We start from the raw sequence: 27,661 nt of genomic DNA, 5'->3' as shown, positions 1-27,661 counted from the left end.
TAGGATAGGCAAATCAGGAAGACCCAAGTCCGACGCACCTGCCCTCTCCCTCCCTAGTGCTCAACTCTCAAGGCCAGGGAGCTATACAGCCTGGCCCTGAACCTCAGCCCTAGAGGCATAGTTTGAAGATCTTTTGCCCTGTGAGAATCAATTAAGCTGCAAAACATAGAGCTCTTTATCTTTTCCCAAAGACAGTGATTTCATATACAGCAACATAAAGAAAAGTTCAAGCCTAAGAACCACAGAGATTATGATGGAAAGTCTCTGGGAGGAAATGGTAGGTTTGTTAAAAATGTGAGTTGTGCTACAGCTCACCTGGTTTGCTGGAGAGATCTTGGGAAAGAGACCCCTGGAGGAGCCAGTCTGGACTGCATTACCAAGATTGTAAGGAACCTGGTGAGATCAATCGTGGTATCACATGTTGAGCTGTGATGCCAGCACCCCCCATGTGTGCCAGTCTGTATCCTGGCGGCTCTGTGTTCTGTACAGCTATTTGCTAATGCTCTTGGAATAGCAGTGGAGGATGGCCCAATTGCTGGGCTCCTCTCACCTGCGTGGGAGAGCCAGATGAAGCTCCTGACTCTTGCCTTTGGCCTGGCTCAGCTATGGGTGCTGTGGCCACTCGGGAAGTCAATCTAGATGGAAGATCTCTCCTCTCTTCTCTCTGCTCTCTTCTCTCTTCTCTCTCTCTGTTTTTCTCTCTAACTGCCTTTTAAATAAAGAAAATAAATATTATTTAAAACAAAATAGCAGTCATCCTGCAAGTGATGGAGCCAAAAGGTTGGAAATGGTCATGGAAGAGAAACCCCTAACCACTCCCATTTCACTTCCAGAAGGTTCCATGAACTCTTAAGTACATGGTAGTAAAGTAGCTGGATGTCAAAAGCAAATAGGATAGTTGCAAAGCTGCAGAAGAAAGCTGACTCTCCCTGTATGCAAGAACCCTAAGATTGAAACCTGATGTCTGAGAAACACTGGCTCTCAGAAGGAAGTAGATTCATGGAAAAGACTTAAAGAAAGAAAGATCAAACAAGAACCTCATTTCCAGCAAAGCTGTTCCTCAGAAATGAAAGCTGAGTGTGCGGCCAGAATAGACACCTTTCGAGATTGAAGAATCAGTGGCTTTTTTTCCCTGTGTAACGAATTCCTTACCTAATGGAGTAGTAACGCTCCGATTGTGAAGTGAAGTGGCAGTATGTTATTGTAAATATTGTAAAGTATTAGGGAAGAGGAGGCCAGGTGGGAGCACAGATGGGAGGGGGAAGGCTGGAAAGTCTCACTGTGCATCGGAATCTGTATTGTGAAACACATGAAATCTATTCACCTTACATAAATAATAAAAGGAAGATACAACAGAGAAAAATGTAATTCTAGTCAAATCACAGCAAAAAGGAAATTGCACCAGGGAAGTGAATTGTGACATTATGAATGCGAATGCATATTTCCTCTTAAATGCAACTGCAAAAAAATTAAGTGTTTAATATACTGTTGGACTGATAGCACATAGAATGCAAATAGAGGCCCCAGTAATAGCACAAAACAGGATGAGAACAAGAGGGAATCAGGCGAGGAAATGACTGGAGATAGTAGTTCAAGTCCTAGAAACACACACACACACACACACACACACACACACACACACAAATTAGTGTTTACTAGCTTTCCTTTTTTCCATGAGTTTCTTTTGAAGTCCTACAATCTTAGCAGCTTATATCAGTGTGAGGGTCTGGTCCAGCCCAAGTCCCACTTTAGAATGCCTGAGTTCAAAGCCCACATCCAGCTCCTGACCACAGCCACCTGCTGAAGCAGACCCTGGAAAGCAGTGGTAATGTGGCAGGTAATTTGATTTTGCCATCCCTGGGAGAAATGTGCACTGAATGCCTTGTCCTATCATTGGTCTGGCCAAGACCCACCCATGGTGATCACTGGGTAGTGGAACCAGGGTTTGAGAATCTTTTTCTCCAATTCTCTTTCTCACTTTGCCTCAAATGAATTAATTAAAATTTTAGAAATTAAGGTGGTACTTGTTTTATGATACTTATATGTGTGCACATCCAAATGCAAGAAGGAGTAAAAGGTATATAGGAGTGCTTCTGCATCTAGTATGCTTAAATCAACATCATCAATCTGGAATTGATTCTAGCAAAATGTTTCTGATGGGCTCCAGAACAGCCACTAAAGAACAGTCAGTTATGAGGCAGGGAGGTTGCGCTCTGTAAATCAGGATGCCGTAGGAAATCTACAGGTTAAAGTTCCTGTCAATTCCTAATCCCAACGATTGGATCAACTAATCACTGCCAAACCCAGTTTTATATAAATTTATGTTTAAAGATAGTTTATTTAATTTTTTTGTTAATTTGTTAACACAAAACTCAGGGAAAAAAGATATAGCTCATGCTAAGTAAGGCTGATATAGCACTTTCTTATTTATTTGGTTTTCTTTTTCTACTTGAGAAGTAAGTAGATTGGGTTACTGAGACAGACATGCTTGCTTACCATTCTCTGGTTCACTCCCCAGAAGCCTGCAATGGCTTGGGCTGGGCTAGGCTCAGTCGGATCCTGGAGCGTGTGGTGTCAGGGGCTGAAGTATTTGATTCATCACCTGTTGCTTCCAGGGTACATTAGCCAGAACCTGGAATCAGGAGGATGAGCCATCCTTCCTACTCGGCACCCCAGTCCGGATGCAGGTGTCCCAACACAGACTGCATTGTCATGCCCACCGCTTTTCCCTCTGCCACAGAGATGTTTCCCAGAAGGAACATCACAGTCCCCTTGCTTTTCGGAACACCAGAGACCATGTCAGCACTGCACATACAGATGCTTTAACAAGTAGTCTCATCAACAAATGCCAAGTAATCAGGAAGTGTGGGAAACGTGACTCTAGGGAGACCATGGGAAGAACTCTGATCTATAGTACAACTGAAAGAAGAAACAAGAGCGTCTCCTTGTGTAACCTCCGTCAGTGACATGAGTGTCTGAGCACTCAGCATTTTCCAGTTCACACACATGGCACTCATAAATAATGAGGATCAGTTGTAACTAGTGGAGGATTTGCCGTAACAAGAAGTGTTTAGAAGCTGTTTTAACGTGTCTCTTAGCCTTTTTGCACTATAACTTTAGCTTCTCTCCCTTGCCTATGATCTTGGTTTCTGTGTGTTTTTATTAGGGAGTCTCTGCTTAATTCATATGTTGCAATGTTAAATGTAGATATAAATGCTTGCTATATTCTTACCACTTTAACTGTGACTAATAGAGGTTACATGTACACTCATATTCTAAATGTGTATGTAAATATGTGTACATAGTAACACAGTTGTAGGTAGTGGTACATGCAGTTGCCTTCAGAATCTTCAGGTTTAATATATTCACATTCAACAAGAGAATGAAAAATATTCTGAAGCAATCTACCCCTGCTGAACACACATTTTCCTTACTATTAGTTCCTAAATAATAGCACCTCAAATTAACTGCAGAGTTCAAGTAATCCAGAGAAGACTGTGAGCATGCAGGAGGATGTGTCTGGTACGATGCAAATTGTACACTGTTTGAAATGAGAAACTTGAACATCACATCAGTGCATCTTTGGGCCCTGCTACTTCACGGGAGCCCCACGTGGAGTTCCTGGCTTGTGGCTTCCGTGTGGCTCAGCCCTGGCCATGGCAGCCACTTTGGGGAGTCACCAGTGGATGGAAGATTGTGTGCGTACTCTGCCTTTCAAACAAATACTGCATGAAACTATTCTACGTAATTTGTACATTATTTCAAAGTACCACAAAAAAAATCAAAACTGATGATGTAATAGTAGACATTTTCTTTCCTTCTTTTTTGATTTTTACTGCAATTAATTAGAGATGACTAGAAACAACCATTGCAAAGTGGTTTAAGACTGTGGTAGCTAATCATTTTTGCTTCAGCATTCCAATAAAGAACATGTCGTGTACACAAAGTGAATATTATTCTCTCTTTTAAGGTAACTGAGCTGCATAACATCAAAAATATAACCAGATTGCCTCGAGAGACAAAGAAGCATGCTGTGGCAATTATCTTTCATGATGAGACGTCGAAGACGTTTGCCTGTGACTCAGGTAAGTGGTTACGGACCTTTCTAATGCCTAAGTAAATTGGCTTGCTTCTGACACTGGAGCCCAGGCCGATTAAGGAACGCTGCTGCATGTGGTGCTGTGTGGTAATGAGAACGGGCTGCAGGAGACTTTAGGGAGAAAGCACAGTGATTTCCACAGAATGTTTTGGGTGCTTGTATTGCCTGTCTGCGTGTGCGGATGGCTCCAAGGTGGCCTGAGGTGTCTGGGGCTTCCAGTCCAGCTTGGAGAGTGAAGGCAGCCATACTTGGGAGATGTTGTTAAGGTACAATGTGTAAGTTGCATTCTGTTTCTGGCTGAGTGTAGTTGTGGGAGGAAGCTTAGTAGGGCCATATGCTGCCCTGCAGAAAGGCGGCAGCACACAGTTCAGAGTCTTCAGCTGTGGAATCATCAGTTGGCTTTTGTAGATTCTCAGTACTACCAATAAATAGACTTCACATTGAGGCTGTATAAGTAAGGTTAAGCAACAGGGATAGCGTGACATCCCGCAGAGTCAATTACGCATGGATTGTTTTAAGCCACTATGAGAATATCCCTGCACAGTGTTGTCATCACCTTAAGAAGCCAGTCTGGACAGGAGCTGCCAATTTTTGTGTTCCTGTCTCTTCCCTCTTAGTGATTGAAGTGCTTGGCCCCTGCCCCACCAGTCCTCTCCGTCTGGCTCAGCTGCTTGGCAAAAAGGGTTCAAGGCGGGGTTCTCATTCAGAATTCTGCTAGGCTTCCCCTGGAAATTGAGAGTCATTTCCCAGAAAAGCTGAGCCTACCACCTTTCATTCTCAGGAATCAACTACTGTATCACGCTGCCCCAATGTGTGCCAAGCAAACTGCCCCCGAGTTGCATCACAGCTGTCCTCATGCTGAGAGCCAGGGCAGGTCCCCCGACAAAGAGACACAAGCCTCACCATGGGCCTTGGCCAGCAGATCTGGAGTTGAACTGTGGAGTATGACGCGATTCCTCCTAAGCCCTTTTTGCCCTTGCAAAAGGGGGGCGAGGACCCAGAAATGTTTGCAGTGATTTCGTCTGTATGTGGTGATGTTCCCTGAAACAGAGGCCATACTGCCATGTGGGAAGCCTGTGGTTGGGGCTGTTGAGAGGAAGCTGCCTGTCTGGGTGCTTCCTCCAGTGGAGCAGGAAGACCACACCTGTGCCTGTCTTCCTGCTGCTTCACAGCTGGGGGTGCAAAGAGGGCAAGGGCGATGCGGAGGGCAAGAGTTGTTCAAGTTGTGTTTGCAAACAGAATGTTTGTCAAATAGATGCTGAAGTGTCTTAGAAATTAGACAAACTCACACCACAGCCAGGACTGAGCCCCTGGCAAAGGTCATATCCAGAGCCATGGAAGCACAGTGTGCATGTGGCCAGAGATGTGGCTTCTCTAAAAACTAAGGCATGGAGGGGTGGGGATTTTAACTGATTTTCACCAAATTCTGGCCATTGAGACTCAATGGAATGTGACTGCACATCACCAGAATATGGAATCCATGCTGAATCAGCTGAAGTGTGCAAAGAAAAACTCCTGTTGTAAGGGTCCTTTGGGCTCCTCCTTCTGCCCTGGTCCCAGGAATGTAAGGCCACAGAGGTTTTCTCTCTTCTGCCACAGGCTCCTGAGGGAGCTTCCTTCGAAACTACAGTGTCATCATTTCCCATAGTTACTATGTTACACAGTAGAATACCAGAATTTCTCTCTTTCAATAAACATTTGTTTGTTTATGAAAGGCAGCGTGATAGAAAGAGGGACAGAGAGAGGGGGAGAGAGATTTTGCATCTGCTGATTCACCCTCCAGGCGGACATAGTGGCTAGCGCTGGGCCAGGCTGGAGCGAGGAGAGGCTTCCAGGTCTTCGTGGATTGTGGCTGACAGCTACTCGAGGGCTTGGGCAGCTGCTTTCCCAGGCCACTGCTGGGAACTGGATTGGAAGTGGAGCAACCAGGACAGGAACCAGCACCCATACAGGATGCTGGTGCTGCAGCTGGTTGCTATGCCACAGCACCAACCCAAAACTCAAAAACTACTAACTTGTGTAATTTGAATTAACTGATAATTAACTATTCCCCATCCTGTCCTTCTCTCTACTTTCTCTAGTCTCTTGAGACCATCCTTACACTCTCATATTTTAAGAGATGAATTTTTAGATTCTGCATGAGAGTAGGGATAATGAAATACTTGCCTTTTAGTGCTGGACTTGTGTCATTGACATCAGATTCCATCAATATTGTTGAAAATGATAAAGAAATTTCTTTCTTTTTGAATAAAAAAGGATGATTACAATCTTTAATCTCACACTATAGTAAGAACATTATCTAATGTAACTATACATTTTTTTAAAGATGTATTTTTATTACAAAGTCAGATATACAGAGAGGAGGAGAGATAGAGAGGAAGAACTTCCTTCCGATGATTCACTCCCCAGGTAACCACAACGGCCGGTGCTGCGCTGACCTGAAGCCGGGAACCAGGAACCTCTCCCGGGTCTCCCACGTGGGTGCAGGGTCCCAAAACTTTGGACCGTCCTTAACTGCTTTCCCAGGCCACAAGCAGGGAGCTGTATGAGAAGTGGAGCTGCCGGGATTAGAACCGGTGCCCATATGGAATCCCGGTGAGTTCAAGGTGAGGACTTTAGCGGCTAGGCCATGCCGCCGGGCTCTGTAACTATGAATTACACAGATGGTCTTTCTGATTTGTCTTCTATCACTTAACTGCCTACATCTTTTGAGAATATTTGTATCATCTTTGGGGCTGCACTGTTAAATCTCTGTTGTAGGAAGTTGGGAAAAGCGTGTATATACATTTTTTCCTGTTTCATTGCTGTCCTACGCCACGTGAGATAACAGAAACCACCTTCCTGATCCCCGCAGGATTCACACCAGTGGGTCAATTGAAATCAAAGCTTTTATTTATATAAAAGGCATTTAGTGGTCCAAGCACATTTGTCCCTGCTACCTACATGACAGACCTGGAGAGAGCTCCTGCCTTCAGCCCGGCCCTGCCTGGCCTTTGTGGCCTTTTGGGGTGTGAATCAGTAGGTGGGAGATCTCTCTGTCTCTCTTCTCTGTGTGTATCTGAAGTAAATCTTAATGAAATTGATTTAAGAAATAAATAAATCAGAGAGAATACGCAAATCTCCCATGTTGAAGAATTCCAGATGATTCATGTGGATTTTCTGCCGTTAAGGAGTCAGGGCCCCAAAGCTGCTTAGATGTGGGCCTTCTTCCGGTGACCATTTCCTTCTGGTGAGAAGGATAAGGAAATGGATCGGGGAGGGTGGCATCATCACAGTGGAGCAAACTGATGGATGAACTGCAGCTGTTCACGGTCTTGTCCAGAGTATTCCTGAACATCAGTGATCAAGGCTGGAGTCTGAGAAACTTTCCCGACCAAGAGGAGCCTTTCATGAAGATGCGTGAATACAGTGCAGTTCTCAATAAAATTCTGAACCAGAACAAAGGACACTTGTGAAATATGAGAACAGAGGGGGAAGCTGAGGCAGTATTGATAAACTATGTTAATTTTGTTAATCAATTAGTATCAGTATACTAAGCTGAACATAATGACTCATTTGGCTAATCCTACTGTTACAAGTGGCAGGATCCCATATGGGTACCAGTCTGTATCCCTGCTGCTCCACTTCCCTTCCAGCTGCCTGCTGGTTCCCTGAAAAAGCAGTAGAGGACGGCCCAAGGCCGTGGACCCTACACCTGTGCGGAAAACCCGGAAGAATCTCATGGCTTCAGATTGGTTCATCTCCGGCCATTGTGGCCATTTGAGGAGTGAACCAGCAGATTAAAGAGCTTTCTGTCTCTCCTTCGCTCTGTAAATCTATCTTTCCAATCAAAATAATAAAATGAAATAAAAACTAATATCTTATATTTTGAATTAAAAAAATTTTTAAAGAAACCTGTATGTATGGAATACATGAAATTTGTTTGCCTTATATAAGTAAAAGAATTTTAGAAGAAAAAAGGCTATAATTTAAAATTTTCTAAATAGTAATTGTAAATGCTAGCAAGGATAAATCAGTTCTTAATTTTAACAAATCCACCACACCAATGCAGGACACTGATAATGAAAGAACTCTTTGGAATTAAAAGATACTCTGAAATTAATCTGTAAGTCTAAACTGATCAAAAATAGGCAGCGATGATGACTCAATTAATTGACTCACTGCCAGCCAGCAGCTTGAGTCTGGTTCCCAGTTCCCAGCTGCAGCTGTTGCAGGCATTTTAGACAGAGAACTAACAAATAGAAATTCCCTATATATCTGATTTAAAAATTAATGTGGAACTGACATAAAAAGACATGAATGAATTGGAATCAAGCATGACAGGAATACAATATAGTGCAAAGGAAATGCTTCAGTAAAATTTAATCATAACGAATGACATCAAAAATTATACCTGTGCTTTGTCTCTCCTTTGAATGTTTTCGGGCTGATGAAATGTTGTGTATTTGCCGAACAATAGACAGCCTCCCCAAACCCCTGCTGTCATGCAGTGGATTAGTGCAAAGCTTCTGGTGTTTCCCTAATGTCTTTAGCACTTTTGCAGCCAAGAGCCACATTTATGGTTGCCAGGTGAAAGTCCCATTCTTCAAAACGGGGAACTCAGCAGAAGGCTGGTGACTCGGGGACCTTCCTCAGGGTCATTCCGGAAGACTGTCCTGCTGCCAGCTTCAAAATAGTCATCCTGCTGCTCGCTGCACAGTTTTCACTGAAGCCCTGCTCGGGAACCATCACATGCTTCCCTGGCAGACAGCAGTCACTTAAACGGCAGAACGATGGGTTTGTGACTGCTGCGGCAGGGATATACCATTGTACACTCGATCTTAGCCAGAAGGCCGAGAAGCGATAGGAATATACTGTTCTAATAATATGGGAGTGGAAACATTTAGGGGAGGTGAAGGGAGGGGTGAAGGATGGTAGGGGAAATCCCTTTGCCTATGGAACTGTATCATGAAAAATGAGAACATTCTTAAAAATGATAGTAATATTAAAAAAGAGACAGAAATTACAAGAGAACTCACTTCACACCACAGATGTCATACAGTGAAATCTGATGTTGAAGTCCTGAACTTCTGCCCTGTAAGAGCACGCTCCACACTCTCCCTGAGTGTGAATCGTGTCAGATGGGTAGTTGAAGCATTACTCTGCGCACAGCTCTGCCTCCAAGCCGTTGCTGCCGTGTGGGGCTCCCCTGTAGAGCTCCAGACAGCCCAAAATCCCAATGCTCACATCTTTGGAGTTGGAATTGAGACAGTGGAGCACAGCTTTAGGGAATCTACTTTGGAAATTGTATTGTTGTACCATTATTTCAAGAATAAAAATACATTTATAGAGAAAAAGAACTGTAACTGTACTTTAATTAGGAACATCTGAAAATATAGGTATTAATTTAGAGTTGCCCATACCATGCTGAATTGAAGCTGCCAAGCAGTGATCACACTGCGATATCTTTAAATATGTGATTTCAGCTGAGCACTGCCTGTTTTTTTTGGGGGGGATAACCAGAGAATGTCCACTACCATGATCTTCAGTTTTCCTATCACTAGTGAAAAAAGTTCATCCTAAGCACTTTTAATTAAAGAAGTAGCACTAGTATAATCATGAAAGAAAGGTAAAATTCTATTGACTTTTAAGATTTCTCTCTTGAAAGCAGGGAATCTTCTCGCTGACAAAGACGATTCTTATCCTATCTAGAGTTCAAATTCAGAGAAAAAATCCACCAGTCTGAAATGAAAGTTATTTTTTTCAAATTATAGTTTCATGTAAGATTTTGAGCAACGAGCACTTTTCATGAAGAAAAAAATTGTCTTCCTTTTCCAGCAATGGCTGAAGCTAAATGTAGATGATAAAAAAATGACAAGAAAGCTCTTACTGTAATTTCTAGCACAGAATTTTCAACTGGTTTAAATTGTGACTTAGTTGAACATGCTTGCTTTTCAAAATCACTTCTCCCATGTAAGTGTAAAAACTTTCTTGCAGCCAGTAAGTTGAAGTGTTGGGAAAATGGCATGATTTTTTAATTAGCAACTTCAGAACATATCTTCAGGGGTGAAAGAAGGAACTTGCAACTCACAAACAAAAAATCAGCTGCATTTTCATGCAGCTTGTTTTTAAACAGATTGATTTATTTCTACAGAGAGGAAAGAAGAGACATAGATCGATCTGCCTTCAAGTGATTCACTCCCCAAATGGCCGCAGCGGCTGGGCACTTGGGGACATGGCGTCAGGTGATGTCAGCACAGTATTTTCATGGTCAGTCCATTATTTTTGGAAACATGGGGTGGCACTTCTGTTTACTGGTTAATCCCTACAGCAGGGAACCCGAAGGAAATAGGAGTAAAGAGTGGTTCTAGGTGACCCAGTCACAGGGGAATGGAGTTGCTGGCTTTAACAATCTGCTTCTGAACTTTCCTTTTAAGAAATGTGGACTAAGGGCCCAGCTCGGTAGCCTGGCGACTAAAGCCCTTGCCTTGTATGCATCGAGATCCCATATGGGTACAGCCCTGCTTCTTATCAGCTCCCTGCTTGTGGCCTGGGAAAGCAGTCAAGGATGGCCCAAAGCCTTGGGACCCTGCACCCACAGGGGAGATCCAGAAAGAAGCTCCTGGCTTCAGATCAGCTCAAATTCAGCCACTGTGGCCACTTGGGAAGTGAATCATCAAGACAGAAGATCTTCCTTTCTGTCCTCCTCTTCTCTGTATATTTGACTTTCCAATAAAAATAAATAAATCCTTTTTTTAAAATAATGTGGAATAAATCATTAAAAATAGAATATTGTGGCATTACGTGATCAAAAATGTGTTTGGGATTTTGAAGTGGTTTCTGTAGAGAAAGTGCAATACTTGCATAGCAATGACAGTGTAGTGAAATTTAAAATTATTGCTCTTCACTGGCAAACATGGAAGAAAAACAGCAAACTTAGATTGAAACCTATCAGAAAAAAATTGGTTATTTTTATGAAGTTTGGCCATCATTTTGTCACATTAGCATGACAGGTCAAACAATTTTTAGCAAAGTTTGGTACAACTTGATTACATACGGTGTGATCAGGATGAATCAGGATGCCAATAAAACATGGGCATTTTCGTCTCAAAATCATACCCAGCCAGGGGTAGGGGGAACTAGTGGGGTGTAGGTCACTTTTCCCAGATCATGGAGCCACCTCCTAGGTGGATGTTGGCTCTGTGAACCCCAGGTTTGGGAATCTGGCAGAACCTAGGTCTCCTGGTCCAGGTCTCAGTGCTGGCACAATAGGTGGGTGTCAAGTTTGTGAACCCCAGGGGTGGGGAATCTGGCAGAACCTGGGTCTTCTGGTCGGGCTCCCAGGGCTGGCACAATAGGTGGGTATCAGGTTGGTGAACCCCAGGAGTGGGGGATCTGGACGAGCCAGGGTCTCCTGGTCCGGGTCTCAGGGCTGGCACAATAGGTGGGTGTCGTTTCTGTGAACCCCAGGGGTGGGGGATCTGGAGATGCTTCAGACTTCTGGCCCAGCTTGGTGGACTTTCCTTCAAGAATATGCCCTACTTAATGAAAAAGGTGGAGCAGTGAATACAGGCCCTTATGTAAAAAGATTAAGGCAGCACATTTGGTGTTGTAGCAGAACAACTAACTGGACAACAACCCCAAGCAAACGAAGACAACAGAGAACTTCGGTGAATGGAGCCAGTGGACATTGGGAGGGTGGTATCATCCTTGGATTGGTGGAATCAGCATTTCAGAACCATCCAAACCACGTGGACACATGCCTCAAAATATGTCCACATGGACACTCTGGGTTGATATGAGGTGGTGGTTCCTCATCCTTGGGTACTGGGACCTGTGGAAAGTCATGGGTAGTTTTCCCCTTTGTTTCTCCCCTTTTCCCAGAAACAACAAGAAATGGCAAATTTGGAAGTAACTAATTCACCCAATTTTCCCTAAACCTTGATCCTTCCCACCCTGATCAACCATGTAATAATTATTAAAAAAAAAAATCATATCCAGCTTGAACTGACTGGACATGGGATAGGTTTGACTATTAAACCATTCCTAAGAACATTTTTTCATTTAGAATAATGAAACAGCAGAAGGATAAGGTTCATGTGAGAAGAAAGCAGTTGGGCTGATGAATAATTAATTTATGTACATATAGTTGAGCAAAATTGGTAAAATACTGACACATACCGATTTACTCATCGAAGACTAGTAAATGCTAAGAATTAATGGTCTGAGAATAAAATCTAGTACACATCCTCAAAATCCTCTTTTTCTTTCATCAGCCGCAATTGTTTCAAGTTTCCTAGTGTTAATTTGCCTTCCTGCATATCAACTTTGTAAACAATAAAAGGAGCTGTGATCTCCTTCTGTGCTGACCTCACCCAAGACATTCCCATGAGGCTGCTGAGGTTGGGCTACCTCTGTGGTCCTCCCATGGGCTGGCAGGGAAGCCCCAGCTTGCCACTGTGCCCCTTCTCCAAAGCAATCACATGTATTTCTCCAAAAATCAGCTAAACTCCAGAAAGTAATTTGGGAGCTATTATAGGTGTATGAATTTAGAAACCATCTTTCAGGTTTATGAACAATTAACACATGGTGTCATCTGGGAAATGCCTTCTGGAGGGTCATCATCATCATTCCTTACTTTTACATTGAGAAAATGTACTTTCGCTCCATTTCTAGAATTTACATAAAGGCTATTGCCTTTGATGTGTCACTACAAAGTATTACCAGATGCTGCTGTTACACAGAATTCTGCTTTCCTGTGAAATCAAGTCTGTAAGTGGGTGCCAGACTTCTTGAAATCTTCAAAGCAGAAAAATTGTCTATTTTTATGCAGAAAAACACCTTTCTTTGAAGGGTTGAAAGAAGTTAAGAAATACTGAAAATGTTTCTTAAAGTGACACATTGAGTAAAAACTAAAAGTAGACAAGTAGGAATGACCACTGAAGTGCTTTGTATAAAACAAATTCATGAATGCATAGCATGTCAATTTTTCATTGACATAAAAACAAAGCAGTTTAAAGCTTATTAAAATAGATGATGAAAGATACATATTATGCATTCAGTGGAAAATGCAGTTTCAGTACATATCACACAGCTGTTCCATTATTGTGAACATTTGTGTAAGCCAACACATTGACATGAAAGTATGTACATATGCACATATTCACACTAATATGACATACGCTGAAAATTGGTGTTAATAACCTTCAGAGAAAAAGGGCAGCTTCCTAAGGAATGGAGTATGACATGCATGAATCAATTTCCAAAAGTGTGAAGCCCTGAGCTCTGAAGTTCACCTGTTATCACTGTAGGCCTGTTGCTTTCATTCCATTTATTTCTCTTTTCCCTATTTGCTTGTTTTTCCTTCTCTTTTTTTCTAACTGCAGGATTTGCAGGAATGCATGTATACTGCCCTGTTGTTTTGGCAAGGTGGTGTGACAAGCAAATGTGAGAAGCAGGGTGAGGTCTGGGTGAGTGAGGAACCAGAGCTAAGACAGCGAGGGAGGGGCATGTTTAGGAGGTGATTGTTTCGGGAAGTCAGTAGGGTCGACAATGGACCAGGGCCTATGATGGAGTTAGGAGAGCGTTGGAACCCAGACACTCCAAGGAGTAAACTGCAAGGGTGCTCCAGTGAGATGGAGATGAATGAAACAGTTTAACGAGAGATGACAGATTGGCTTATTCGGATATCTTCCTTGCAGGAAAATTAATTGCTTACTAAAATTTGAAAGGTGATTCCAGGGGGAGTATGTTTAGTGGTGAAGTGCTAGCATACCAAATAGAAGTGCCTGGGCTTCATTCCTTCCCCTGACTCTAGTCACTCACCAGAACAAACTCAGGCAAGTCAGCTTGGATGACTCAAGTCCCTGGCTCTGGCTCCTGGCCCCAGCTCCCCCAGCAGCCAGCTGCTTCAGGCATTTGGGGAGTCAGTGGTTAGATGGGAGGTCTCTCTTTTTCTGTCCCTCCCTGAAAATAAGTAAGCGAGATGATGCCTTTCACCTAGTATACACATGCAGAAGTGTCAATTGCTGTTGAGTATAATATGTTTTGAAAGATAAAAGTTATCTTAAAATATATTTAATGTCATGTAATTAAAAGCTTACCCTAGGAAATTTGTTGTTGTTACTCGTGGAAAAGATTTAATTTCTGCAGAGAAACATATCAATCCAATTTTCTGACTTTCAAATAGTGCAGGTAAAGACACAGATTTTGTGTTCATTTCCCTTTTCCATTTTCAATTTCTACAGATCCAAATGCCAGAAGCATGTTAAAGCTCACATTGTCTAACACTCAGCCGAGAAACAACACATGGGAAAATCCTTTTAATTTCCAAAAGAAAACTCTGTTTATTGTGTTCCCTATGTATCTGCATAGCAGTGCTTCAGTTGATTGTTTTATTTTTATGTTTTTCCCCAATGCTATAAAGAGAAAAAATCAGGACTGGAGAATGGTGTAGACACTCACAGATTGGTGACCATTGTCTCCCGTGAATTCAGGCTTTATGACATTGACATCTCCAGGAGTTATTTGTTTTGATAACTGTGATTTCATGTGCAGGGTGTATAACAAAGCTACCTTTTAATGTCTGCAGCCCAAAGCATCTTTCTTTAGTGTGTCACTAGAAATGCTTTGATATAAGCAATGGAATTTTACATTTTAAGTATCCTGTTGCCAGTTGCTTGGAGCTATATTTTCCTGTCTTTAAATGTGCTACTTAAAAAGATAGCAATAGCTTAGTAACTTGTACTTTTGTTTATAAATAGTGAAGCAGATGTCAGCAGAAAATTAGAGTTAATGCAGGTCACCATGACCTTCTCAGATAAAGAATTTATAGGCATTAAATGCAAGTTGCAGAATGACACAAAGAAAATTGAAATTCAGATATCTGAACAATTGATAGGCACAACAACTATTATTACCTAAGGGAAACAAATGTGAAACCTTAAAGAAATTATTGACCTTGAGACTAGGTACTACTAGGGAATTTCGAAATATGAGAATCTATAGGAAGAGTGTACTTGGTTGGGAACATAAAGATAATAACTGATTGCATCTGCTGCCATGGCTCCTGACTCATATGAGATTAAAAACGTACCATTTGAATTGGAATTTTCCTTTCACTATTCTCATTCTTTGGTGAGCTTTTCTGTTATGGAAGATTTATTTACTTGCTTATTTGAAAAACAGATAGAGAGATGGGAGACAGAGAGAGAGAGAGAGAGAGATCTTCCATCTGCTGATTCACTCCCCGAATCTCTGTAACAGCAAGAGTTAAGCCAGGCCAGAGCCAGGAGCCAGGCACTCCATCCTGGTCTCCCATGTCGGGGCAGGGACTCTGGTGCTGCTCCTGCCTTGTACTGCCTTCCCAGGAGCATCCGGAGGAAGTTGAGTTGGAAGCCTAGCAACTGGGAGTAAAACTCATACTCCATTCTACGGGGCTGGCATCGCAAGCAGTGGCCCAACATGTTGTACCACGGAGCCACCCTTCCTGCCACATACTTTGCTTTTAAATTGTGAAAACTTTGGACACCCTGTGTATTACATTAACAGAAACTTTATAGTGTGGGGGAAGAGAAGATGACAAAATCCACTTACAACATAACTAAGAATTCAAAATTTTTGAATCATATAGATGATGTTGGCTCATTGTGTACATAATTATATTTTTAAGAAAATGGTCCTGTAAGAAAGGAAGGCTCTGTGGGATAGTTGAAATAGGTGAGTCCTGTTCAACTCAGAGTACCATGAACCAAGGCATCTGCTAACTCCCACCAATGATGATTGCTAACATGTGCAGAGGCCCAGATCCGTGAGGCAACACTCACTGCCACATGAGGGGCATGTTAGCAGGAGGTTGGATTGGAAGCGGAAGCCAGACTCCAATGCCAGCACTCCACTAGGGGGTGGAGGCAAGCTAAGGGAAACTTAATAGCTATACCAAATAACCACCACTATTTTATGAATTCTTGATATAGAATAGGGAACAGTAGTTTTTCATTATCTGGGAGTTTCAATCTTTAATAATCCTGAAAACATTTCAGAAGTTAATATTTGGCCTCTGAGGTTGTCTCCCCCTGCCTTTGTTTTTTTTTTTTTTTTTGCAAACCTGTGATTAAAGTAAGTTTAAACATTTATTTCATTATCTCCACCACCAGCATCGTCTTCAGTCCTCTTCATCTGCACCTCTCTCAGTGCCACATAGATTAGTAAGTCATCATAATTTTTAAAAAATTTTCTGTCTTGTCAATTTAAAAAGACAATACTCTTACTTTATTTTTCTAATATGGCAAGACTGATATTGTCATTATGACACAGCAAATCAAGCATTCTCTGTCGAAAATGCTCATTCAAGCACTAGGTGTTCCACTCCCAATTCAGCTTCCTGTTAATACCCCTGGGAAAGCACAAAAGATGGCCCTGGTCCCTTGTGGGAGAACAAGGTGAAGTTCCAAGCTCACAGTTTCGGCCTTTCCTAACGTGGCTATTGTCACTGTTTAGTGGATGAGCCAGCACATGGCTTTGGGGCATCCTCCACTGCCTCCTCTGGCCAGAAGCTTGAACTCCTGTATGTATTTCTCATTCTTTCTAAAGAGTTTTACAACACGTTTTAAAATACTTCGTGGGGAATTTCTACTTTGAGTTTGAAATAGGAGGCATTGATAACCTCAGTCATTGTGTCTGTACCTTTTCTTTTGCCCTTGGCCGGCCATTGCAACTCTGACTGTTGGATTCTCCCTTGCGGTGGGTTTTTAAGGTCTGTTATCCAGAGGCCTACCGGTAGTCTTTACTGGTCCCATTTAATGGCTAGTTCTCCTGTTGTGTCAAGCCGCTCCCTCCAATGTGTTCAAGTGCGGAGTTCCTCTGCTAGTTCCTGCCACAGCCTGGGCTCATGGGTTGCCACTCCTCACCCCATGATTCCGTGTTCTGATCACATCGTCGTCTGCTCAGCCTGTCTTCTGCTCCTGATTCCCGTCGTACCTCAGATTAGGGACATTGGCTGACTTTAAACTACATTACATGAATATCAGCAGCACCTGTCACACAGACTTTTTTTTTCCTTTCCTCTTCTTGCTGGAACCTACTGACAGTTAGCTCTGTGTGCAACTTGGACATATTTTGAATGGAACCCATGGGATGATAAGTTGGCATTGTTTTTCCCGTGGAACCAGTCCAGTGAATTGATCTGGAAGCGAGTTTTCTCCTGGCTCAGTGCTTATGGTGCTTGCTGTTGCCTCCTCCTCTCCTGCTCCAAGGACTTTGTTCCATAACTGAAAATGGCACCTGATGTGGCCTTGGTGGGGCCTGTGCTGTGAAATCCACCCAGTTCCTACACCTATCCGAAAGGGCTTCACTACTCTGCCTCTGCTTGTGATCAGATTAAAAATAGCACGACCCTCAGTTCTGTGGCTAGATTCACCTCCTGTGTTCCTGGTCTTCTCTCCGTCCCACCTGACTGTCAGAGGTGCTCTCATCACCACTGGGCTGTCTGTTCACTTGACCTCTGCTCGGCTGTCCCTGCTGCCTCCCCCTGTGCACAGAGCTCTGCCGTCAGCTAGCTCACTCTTGTTTCCTTGGGTCATACTCTCTGCTCCTCCTCTGCTAGTGTTAATATGTCTTCAGCTTATTTCAGCATGTTGCTCTAATTATAGCCACTTAGTTACCTGAAGTCAGTGAGTGATCCATTACTGTTTTCAACAATCGGATCAAATGAAGGGAAACGATCCCTTTAGCTAAAAGTTGTTTGGTATCACTTTTATAAAAACAAAATTTGTCCCTTTAATCATTTTATTAACCAATTTGATCCTAAATCACATGCAAGTTCTTGGTTCTTTTTAAGGACCAAAATATTTAATTCAGTATTTGATTCCTAAATGTGTTTCCTCTTTAAACAATGCCATTTTTATTTGTCATTCAGTTTGTAATGAATCCTGACTTGTGAATCATTTTATCATACATATTCGAAGCTAGTTCCTTCCCAACGCGAATATATACAATGGCATTTTACAAGTTTTTTCTACTTTATGCTGTAAGAGTATGTTATGAAGTATGTTTTTCCTTATATGTTTTTAAAATATTTTTGAAGATCAATGCTGTTGTAATGCTGTCCCACCTCCCACCATATTGAGTATCATCTAGAGTTCTTTTTTTTAAAGAAGCTCTGTTAAACTCACTAGGATAATAGGTAAGTGTCCGAAATACCATAAACGCTATGAAGCATCAGGGAGCCGAAGAATGCTATTAGTGGTTTACCAGTGTCAAAACCAAATTAGAATTCATTTTAAGGTCGCCAGTTGGATTTGTTTGATTTTATTTGCATCAGTTAAAATCCTGAGAGGAGTCCGTTTATAGCCAGAGAGTAAATGTGTTTTATATAATTTGTTAGGGAAGTAAAAACTATGCCTTGATCAAGTTTCTGTGTGAGAGTGATTTGGGAGAGTGATTTGGTGGAGACTTCTGCTTTCCAAGATAAATTTCACAAAATCCCATGCATCTAACGAGGGCTTGTCTACACCCACATTGTGTTCGCGCATCTTATGATTGTTGTTAATAATAAGTATTTGTCTTTGCTCTGAATCTGGAAAAGCATTCTTGTTCCATTACACATGCGTGAGTTCAGTTCCTGAAGCTGGGAAGAAGGCTCAAGCCTGAAGGATTTAGTCTTTGATTTTCACTTTACTGGAAAGGCAGAAATGTGAAGACAGTCAGATATCCTCCATATGCTGGTTCACTCCGCGAAAAGCCCAAAATATCCAGGACCAGGGCAGTTGGAAGCTAGGAACCCAGAACTCAATCCCAGATTCCCACATAGTGGCAGACGTTCTGGTACTTGAGCAGTTATCTGCCGCTTCCTGTGATACCTGGAAACTGAACTCAGAAGCAGAACCAAATCTGTAAATAGGCAGGCGATATGGGTGGGAAGCAGACAGCCAGGTGGCGTCTTCACCACTGTACCAGATGCCTACCACTGAAGGACTTCTAAAAAAATGGTGTATTAATTGCTTCAGTCGAGAATACAGCTCTGTTATCGACTTCTTATGTTGGCAGCAATGCTTTTGTCATTTATTGTATGTCTTCCCCGAGTCAGTCTCAGGACTCATTCTGTTTTTCAACATAAGCTGTTGGAAATATGAACAGACTTTCACTCAAGCATTGTAAAACCTGATTGGGTTTTTTTATCCTTTCTGAATTTTAATTCATGAATGTTCTCTCTAGGAAAATCCAGTTACTAATACTAATGCACTGGTCAGTCAGTGCCCCCTGGGTAGAGGTGAGTGCCTTCTGAGATTTGGGGAAAGAAGCCAAGGCCTAGAGGAAGGAAAGGCCATTCCCTTCTGAGGGTACCCAACCAGCATGCTTGGCGGCACTGCTGCTCTGAGGAGCAAGACCTGTCAGTGTGAGCAGAACCCTGCCCTTCCCCACCCACTGCAGCCCTCCACCGCAGCCTTATTGACTTCCGTCAGCACTGACACAGAAAGAGATGTGTGTCCCCTTCTGCTTCCTGAAATGAGTCCTACAGAAGCAATTTTTAAATTTTTATTTCTTTATGAATAATATTTAAAGAATGTTTTACCTCCGAATGCTATTTTCCCCAAATTCTGAAGAGTAGACTATCCCGTTTTGCAAAATAAATGCTTCTTTCTCTGAGGGCCACTTGCAAAAAGTATGAACTAAAACATTTATTTTGGTGCAGAAAGCTTTTGAAATGAATATGTGTTTTTTGTAGCATGCATTTGAGATGAACTTTCTGATATCTCTCACATATGAGGAGAAGGGAGTTGAGTGATCTAATATTTGCGGAATACAGAATTAAAAATAATTTAACTGCATTATTTACTCTAGAACTCCTCATAGTACTTATTATGTTATGTCATCCTGTGTCTGTACAAGAAGGGAAAACGTATAAAATATTATTGAGGAGTATTTTCAAGTATGGATATTCTGTTTTAAAATGCCTAAGGACATGTGTATCTTGGAGTCCTATGGAAAGAACAGGAATGATTCATACATGTATTAATTCGAAAAACTGCCTGGCAAAAGTCTGAATGTAATTCATGCCTTTATGCATAAAAAATTGTCTTGAATGAGCTGGTGTAGAATGTATCTGCCATGGGGAGTTGACAATGTTGATGTGAACTTGGAGTGGTCCTGGAGTAGCCTGCATGCCACGATCATCTGCTCTACATGCTCCCACAGAATCAGGGGCACCCTGCCCCCAGGAGAGGTGAGCACAGAGCAGGGCCTCCACTGAGTCTGGAAGACTGAACCATTTCAGGAAGAGTTGGGGTCCTGCCAGTTTGGGAATCAGAGTTCTTTCAAATTAACCCAGCAGCTGTTATGAGAGTTTCTGGCAGTTCCAAATCTATGATTTTATTTTATGGTGTTTCTGGAGCAATCTAGAAAACTGTTGTGGTCCTTAAAAACATGGCAAGTGGAAATGTTTGTGTAATTTGCTCAGTATGCAAGAGTTCAGATGAGAGGCCACTGAAGTTTTTACAATAAGGTATCATGCATAATTGCAGCTTAGTTTTGTTGACGATAGTAAATGGCCATTTATTCAGAGTTTTATTGACATGCTTCAATTCCCACAAACTATATATAACCAATAGAGAGGCAGTTGTCCCCACATCCTTCCCTCATTTTACATCTATCATTTTTGGAAAAGAAAATTTGAGGTATAAATATATTTTACTCTGTTTTTAACTTGCTCATTTGAGAGAAAGGTGCAGACCTGCTTGCATAAGCAGAGAGACAGAGAACTCCTTAGAGCTGGGTCATTCCCCCAGATGCCCACAGTGGCTGAGACTGGGAGAGCAGAAGCCAAGAATCAGAAATTCCGAGTGTTCTGACTCCATTGTTCCTTTTTTCTATAATAATCTTTCTTGAAATTAAAAAAAAAGAAAAGAGGCAGCACTTCCCCAATTTGTTGTATTTTAATTATTTTGGATATTTTAAGGAACATTTAACACCATTTATGCCAAGATAAATTTTACTTTAAATCTTTTTGCATGAGTGAGAAAACTTGTTATTTCTTCACTTTCAGTCATCTATTATTCTCAAAATCATGACACAAATAGACTGTCAGAATATAGCCAAAGCAGAGAGAGAGAGAGAGAGAAGAGAAGAAAAGAAATCATAATAACGGGTGGTAGACAGAATTCTTCTTGAGGAAATATGTCCCAAATTTCACAAAGCATTGATCATTATATTCATTGCTATTGTCAATGCCCCAGGCCTTATTTTGGGTTTCTTTGTCCTTGTTGAATGATCAAGTTATACTCTGCCTGCCTGTGTTGCATTGTATTTACAAACCTTCATTGAATTCCCATGGAATACTTCAGCAAAATTATTTCAATATTGCTGAGCACGTTTTCTGATATTGGAGAATTATAACCTTTTAGACCTTTTCTTAGGTGACTTTTAAGAGTCTAAATGCTAAGTGAACCAAGTAGCTTGAAATATTTAGAAATTCCATTATCTGGGAAGGAGCTTGGAACTCTGAAGGAACTATCTCAAAATAATTAATAGCCTGTGTTCAAGACATTATGTTTTGTATTCAATTATGATAACATTTATTGCCTAAGAAATTATTCCTGTTCCAAGTGGTGTCTCAACTCATGTCTACTTCTTACGATGTGGTTATCATTCTTGCATTTAAGGACATTTTGCTGTGTCCTTCTAGGCTCAAATACCAGCTAAAGAAACATACAGAAGACAAAAATAATATGAGAAAATTCTGCCACTCCATTGGTAGTGTGAAGAAGACGTAATTGTTAAGCTATAAGCCCAGAGCAGTGTGAGAATTCCAGCCAATCAAATTCCAACAGTAATGTGAAAGTAGAATCATAGACATTGCTTGACAATGTGTGCCCAACTACCACCTAGGAGCCTTTAGTACATAACTTGGTAACTTATGACGTCTAAACCAAAATAGTTCTATTTTCTTGTTACTGTTTACGTTTAGTTTGGCCAACAGGATCATATGTTAGACTATACCAGATAGAGAACAACAACCTGACCTCTCCCCACACACCTTGGGGCTCTGATTACTGCTTTGCGAAGGTCTCACCCTACCAATGTACTGGTTGTTGTGGACATATGTCATTGTGCTTAGAACACATCCAAATTGTTCAAATGCACTTCTCTACCCTGTTTGACATCACGAATACTTCTATTAAAAACCAGGAATGGTGCATTCATGTATCAACCTGACTTGAGAACTACCTCTGAGAAACATAAATGTGCATGCTCTTGGTACATGTTGCTCAAAACCCAGATCACTAAACGTCAGATTTCACATGTTTCTTTTCAGTAATGCCTCAGTGACACTGTCTGTGACAGTAAATATTAGTCCTTGTAGTCAAAAAGAAAACAAAAAGGTGTTTACTGTTGTTTGTTGATTTGAGAGAAGGTACTTGCTTTTCCCTTGATGATCAGACAATAATATTTAAAAACCTAACAACACTTTGTGACCAAACAAAGTAGTCTTGGTTCACGTGCTTTGGGAGACAACCTGGCTCAGCTAATATGTGTCAGAAACTTCGCTGGAAATAGAGTATGACATATAAAGATATTTTAAAAGGTCCATGGGCAATGTAGTTACAAGGTGAATTTGCAAAGACATCTGTGCTGGTGGCTAAGGCCCTTCTTGCTCTGCTTCTCACTCAGCTTCTGGCTGATGCACTTGCTGGAAGGTACCCAATGATGACGCATGCGCGTGGGGCACTGTCACCTGTGTGGGAGATCTCATAATGTCATCCACACTTCCATGGCACCATCCACACTTCATGACATCATCTGCACTTACATGATGTCATCCATACTTCCATAATGTCATCATGCTTGCATGATGTCATCCACACTTACAGGCACTTCCCAGTACTTGTGTATATTTTGTAGGCTGCTAGTTTATGAATCTCCTCTTTTCTTATGAGTTTTCTATTTGAGAACTAGGAATTATTTTCACATGTTCAAAAATTGTAACCATTAAAGTCACTTGAAGGCCTTTGTCATGCAATCATTGCTCAGCAGGATGATCAGTCCTCTTAACCGATGTCGATTTAAAAATTGTACCCTCTATAAACGTGTTTATATAGAATATGAAGAAAGATGTTTCAATATAAATAAATGTACACATTTGCATATAATCTGCAGGGGAGATGATGGCTAGTTAGAAGCAGAATTTTATTTAAAAAAACACTTAAAAGGTAATAAATATCTGTATGCTGCTACATAGTTGGTATGTCATTTTCACATTTGTAAAATAGGTAGGTGTTTTGTCCTTGTTTTTTGGTTTAAATCACACTGCTGGTAAATGGAACTGGGACATTAACTCAAGAACTTACACGTACATGCCAGTGTTCCACGTAGTTCAGAAGGAACCCCAATAACAGAACCAGGAAGGCTCTTTTTACTGGTGTCCATCTCGCAGGACTCCGTGAGCAGAAGGGACTCCTAGACTCTTAGGAATTAAAACACCACACTTTGAAGACAAAGCCTCAAAAAACATCTTGAAACATCTTCCAGTCCTCTGACTCTCTCAGAGAAGACTCTACAGCACTCAGGAGCCCTCTGAGGCTCAAGAAATCATGACTGAGTGGCCTCAAAGGATGTAGAGTCTGGGAGAAGAAAAGTAGGCCAATAGAAAAAACAGGATTCCTGTGGAATCAGCAGGGCTGGAATCACATGTGTTGGCCGTAAGGTTTTGTCCACTTGTTTTCTGAAATCCACTCCCCTTTAAGTCGTTGCACAGACTTCTTGTTGTTCTTGTAACACTCTTCCTTACTGACCTCTTGTGAGACTACAGAATCACTGTACAGTGCCTCCTTTATTATTCTGTTCCCTTCCAGTTAGGGCTTAAACAAAGCACAGCATCTGTCACGAGTTTACTGAATGTGTACAGCAAAGAAAGAAGGAGGAGGAGATGAGAAAGAACACAGGAAGACCTAGGGAAGAGAAAAGTGAATGCCACGGGGGCCTAAGAGACATCTCTGCACTATTAAATGACATAGCCGTATGTGATAAGTAGTTCTGAAGGTTCCATTCCTATACCTTTCCTATCCCTGAACTAGTGTCAGAATTATCTCCCCACAAAGTCTCTTGTGTTCTGATTGTCACAGATCATGGCCCTTCTTCTTAATTCAGACTTAGAGCCAATTGCATATTTTGCTAGGTAACCATGAACACCTTAGACTAAAGACCCTTTCTTAGCTAATGTCTTAACCAATTCTTTCAGTTCCTGTGACTCCAACCTCTGCCTTTTTTTTTTTTTTTTTGACATACACAATGCTGGATTAACCTACAACATAATTCCAATAAACAAGCACTATACTTTACATGTACTGCCTAGCAGAGCCTGAAAACTTTGTCAGAATTCTGTGTCTTCATGTGTCACGTAAGGTAGGGCTGTGGTCTTTCCCAGTACTGTTGCCTTACTGGCAATGGCCTGAAAATTACAAGTAATGAATGTATCCAAACTATGATATCAGTATGTTCCCCACTGTTTTTATTGCTAACTTTTCTGTTTCAGAATGTTGCATCAGAATTTCACTGTTCTGAAACACACTAAAAAGTTCCTTCTCCCCACATTTACTTCATCCTTGGCTGCTCGGAGGCACAGGTGTTTGAAGGGAGTCGGAAGGAAGTCAGTGCTTTGTTGTACTCAGCCCTGTTCCTTTAGACAAGGGCATAACGATGTGAAGTCTCAGGTTCTGAGAGCGCCACTTCCCACATGTGCTTGCTGAGTGACAGGAGGAGCATCAGGCTCGCGGGCCAGAGAGCAGGGACTGATGGGGGAGAGGGCAGAGGCTTGCCCAACAACGCTGACTGCTACCAAAGGAAGTGGCTGCTGTCATGGCTACTTACTCCAAAGCAGCAAAAATATACATAGCCATTTAACAATCACGTGTTTCTTTTGCACTGCTCCTCACAAGATGATACATCTCATCCCCAAAGTGGAGTCTTGACTTGTTTATAGCATTGTCCTTAATGAATTAGGAGAAGTATATATTCTACACTGTTTCAAAATGTTTCTGTCTTCATAAAAACTGAACTCAGCCTTAATGATAAAACAAACATGAAGCAATGGTAATGCTGTTCCATGAATCTTTTCCACTTAATTATTGACTCAATTTGTTATAAAAATGCTTATTGGGAAATTTTAGTTGCCTTTTTATATGTAAACAATAGCAATAATACTTCTTGCCTGCAACCTGTTAATGTCACTGGAAAAAGTAGAGAACAATTTAAACTGTGCGGCCATCTCTGGAGTTTTAAATTCCTGCAATCCAAAACTTGTGCTAGGAACCACCACCCCCCTTTTTTTGAGACTTAATTTTTTTAGTAAGAACATTGAGAAACACAATAGTAGTACTTTTAATTACTTTTTGTTATTCATTCCGAGTAGATGCTTAAACCTTGAGAAAAATGCAACCTTGCTTTTATTGTGGTTTTCAACACTTGACATAATCATGGCTTGACATAAGCACTAAGTTTCTGCTGCACATAGTAATTAAATTGCTGAAGAATTTCTGCAGTGAGGATGATATGCCTACGTGGCTGTTATTTTTAAAAGTGGTGTCTTGACTTAAGTTTTAACTAGCTCATAAGGAATATCGTGGCCTCGAGAAAGAGGATCCACAATCCGGAAACAGCTGATGGTCACCAATGCAGTTTGGCTGTGCACTGACACCGGCATGAGCGTCCACGACAGGTGTTGTGCAGGGTCATGTGAGAGGTGAGACTCTGGGAGCGGTCAGTTGGACCCAGGAGACTGGTTACACTTCCCTATGGTAACACAGCTGTTTTCTTTTGTAATTAGTATTCAGTTTTCATAAGCTTAAAATGAGAGCTTACATTTTTATTGATAACTGCAACTGAGACTTTCCATTGTCATGTTTGTATTTTTCCACAGCCTCTGTAACTAAAGAGGAAACTTCCCTTTTTGTATGTTAGATGTATATGCTTTTCTTTGTTTTCTTACCTCAATATCCATGTGGAGTCATAGATCCTTTCCACATTTACTGAGTAATGTAATAACCAATTTGTATTGCTCTTTTTAAATGGAACTATCTATTAAAGTAAGCATACATCAATATACAGTGTGAGAAATGAAAGATTCTTCACTGGTAACATTTTGCAAAACTATGACATAATATAACGGCTGGATGATAAGAATTAGAATAACCCACTAATCTTGTTCAAATTTCCCTACTTTGCTTCTGTTTATCTGTGTGTATGTTGTTCTTCACTGTTATCTCCTAGTAAGGTGTGTGCTTGCTGAAACAGCCAGGACCAACCTGTCCCACCACCTCTTTTTGCCGTTTTATAATCACATCCACCTCCAGCCCAACTCCTGCCCTAATGCTAGGCCCAGATCCCCCTTTCCTAACACTCTGTCATTTTCTAAGATCCTATGGTTCCATGGACCGACTTTTTCTTTCTCAACATAATTCATTTAAGGTAAATCCTTACATGAAGCTATGCCTTGTTCTTTTCTATGGATGTCTTCCATGCTGTGACTGTACCACAGTGTGTTTGGTTATTTTTCACCCACCGAAGGACGTCTGGGCTGCTCCCAGTTTGTGGTTTGTGCAAGTAAAGCAGATACAAATGTCCATGTGCAGTTGCCTTAACTTTACTTGTATTGATTGGAGAGGCACAGTGGTGGATGATTGGTGGAGAAGATCTTCCACTGACTGGCTAATTCTCCCAAATACTTGCAATAGCTGGGCAGGGCATACTAAAACCAGGAAGTAGGAACTCCACATGGGTCTTCCACATGGGTGGGAGAGACCCAAGTGCTTGGACCAACACCGGCAGCCTCCCAAGGTGTGCAAGAAGATGGATCAGAACCAGAAGTGGGACTCAGCCTCAGACACCCTGATATGTGTGGGGCTGTCCCAAATGACAGCTTTAATTGCTGTGCTACAATACACGTGTACCCATTTGCAGAACTTTCTGTGAACATTAGTTTTCTGGAATAAATTCTTAGAAGTCAATTGCTTTTTCATTTGGTAGATAGTTATTTAAATAGATAAGAAACTTGCAAACGTATTTTCCAGAGTACCTGCACTGTTTTGCATTCCTACAAGCAATTTAATAAGGAGTTCATTTTTCTCTACCTTTACAAGTGTTTAGCGTTGTCACTTTTTTTTCTTTATTTCAGGTGTTTTATGAATATGCAGTGATATTTAACTGCATTTTCAGTGTGTGTTTCCTGAAACGCTTTGATATTGAATGTATTTTCATGTGATTGCTTGCTGTTTATATTTTATCTTCATTTAACTTCCTGTTTGTGTCTTTTACCCTTTTTATTGGATTTTCCCTGATTTCATGTACTACTGAGTTTTGAGAATTCTTTGTGTATGGTAGATATTGGGCCTTTGTCAGGAAAGTCATTTGCAACTATTTTTTCCCAGTCTGTAATTTGTATTTTCATCCTTTTAGTGTGAGATGTTACAGAGCAAATAGTTTCCATTTTCGTGAGATCCAGTTTGTCAGGTTTTTTTTTAATGAGACATGTCTGAGTTCATTTCCTAGTTTTCATTCCTAAAGCTTTTTCCTTCTAGAAGGGATGGTTTGGAC

The 27,661-nt window shown here is 41.4% G+C and overlaps 1 protein-coding gene across 1 annotated transcript in view; it reads left to right on the top strand.

The window, feature by feature from the left end:
* DOK6 (docking protein 6) overlaps positions 1 to 27,661 on the top strand; it is a 312,711-nt gene that overhangs the window by 122,218 nt on the left and 162,832 nt on the right. The window contains exon 3 of the mRNA XM_004579438.4: positions 3,971 to 4,085. Coding sequence (XP_004579495.1) covers positions 3,971 to 4,085 — 115 coding nt within the window. The remainder of the gene's footprint in view (positions 1 to 3,970; positions 4,086 to 27,661) is intronic.

Source organism: Ochotona princeps, chromosome 18 (genome assembly GCF_030435755.1).
Source record: "Ochotona princeps isolate mOchPri1 chromosome 18, mOchPri1.hap1, whole genome shotgun sequence".
NCBI lineage: Eukaryota > Metazoa > Chordata > Mammalia > Lagomorpha > Ochotonidae > Ochotona > Ochotona princeps.
Note: the sequence above shows the minus strand (reverse complement) of the source record. Positions and strands in the feature narration are given on the sequence as shown.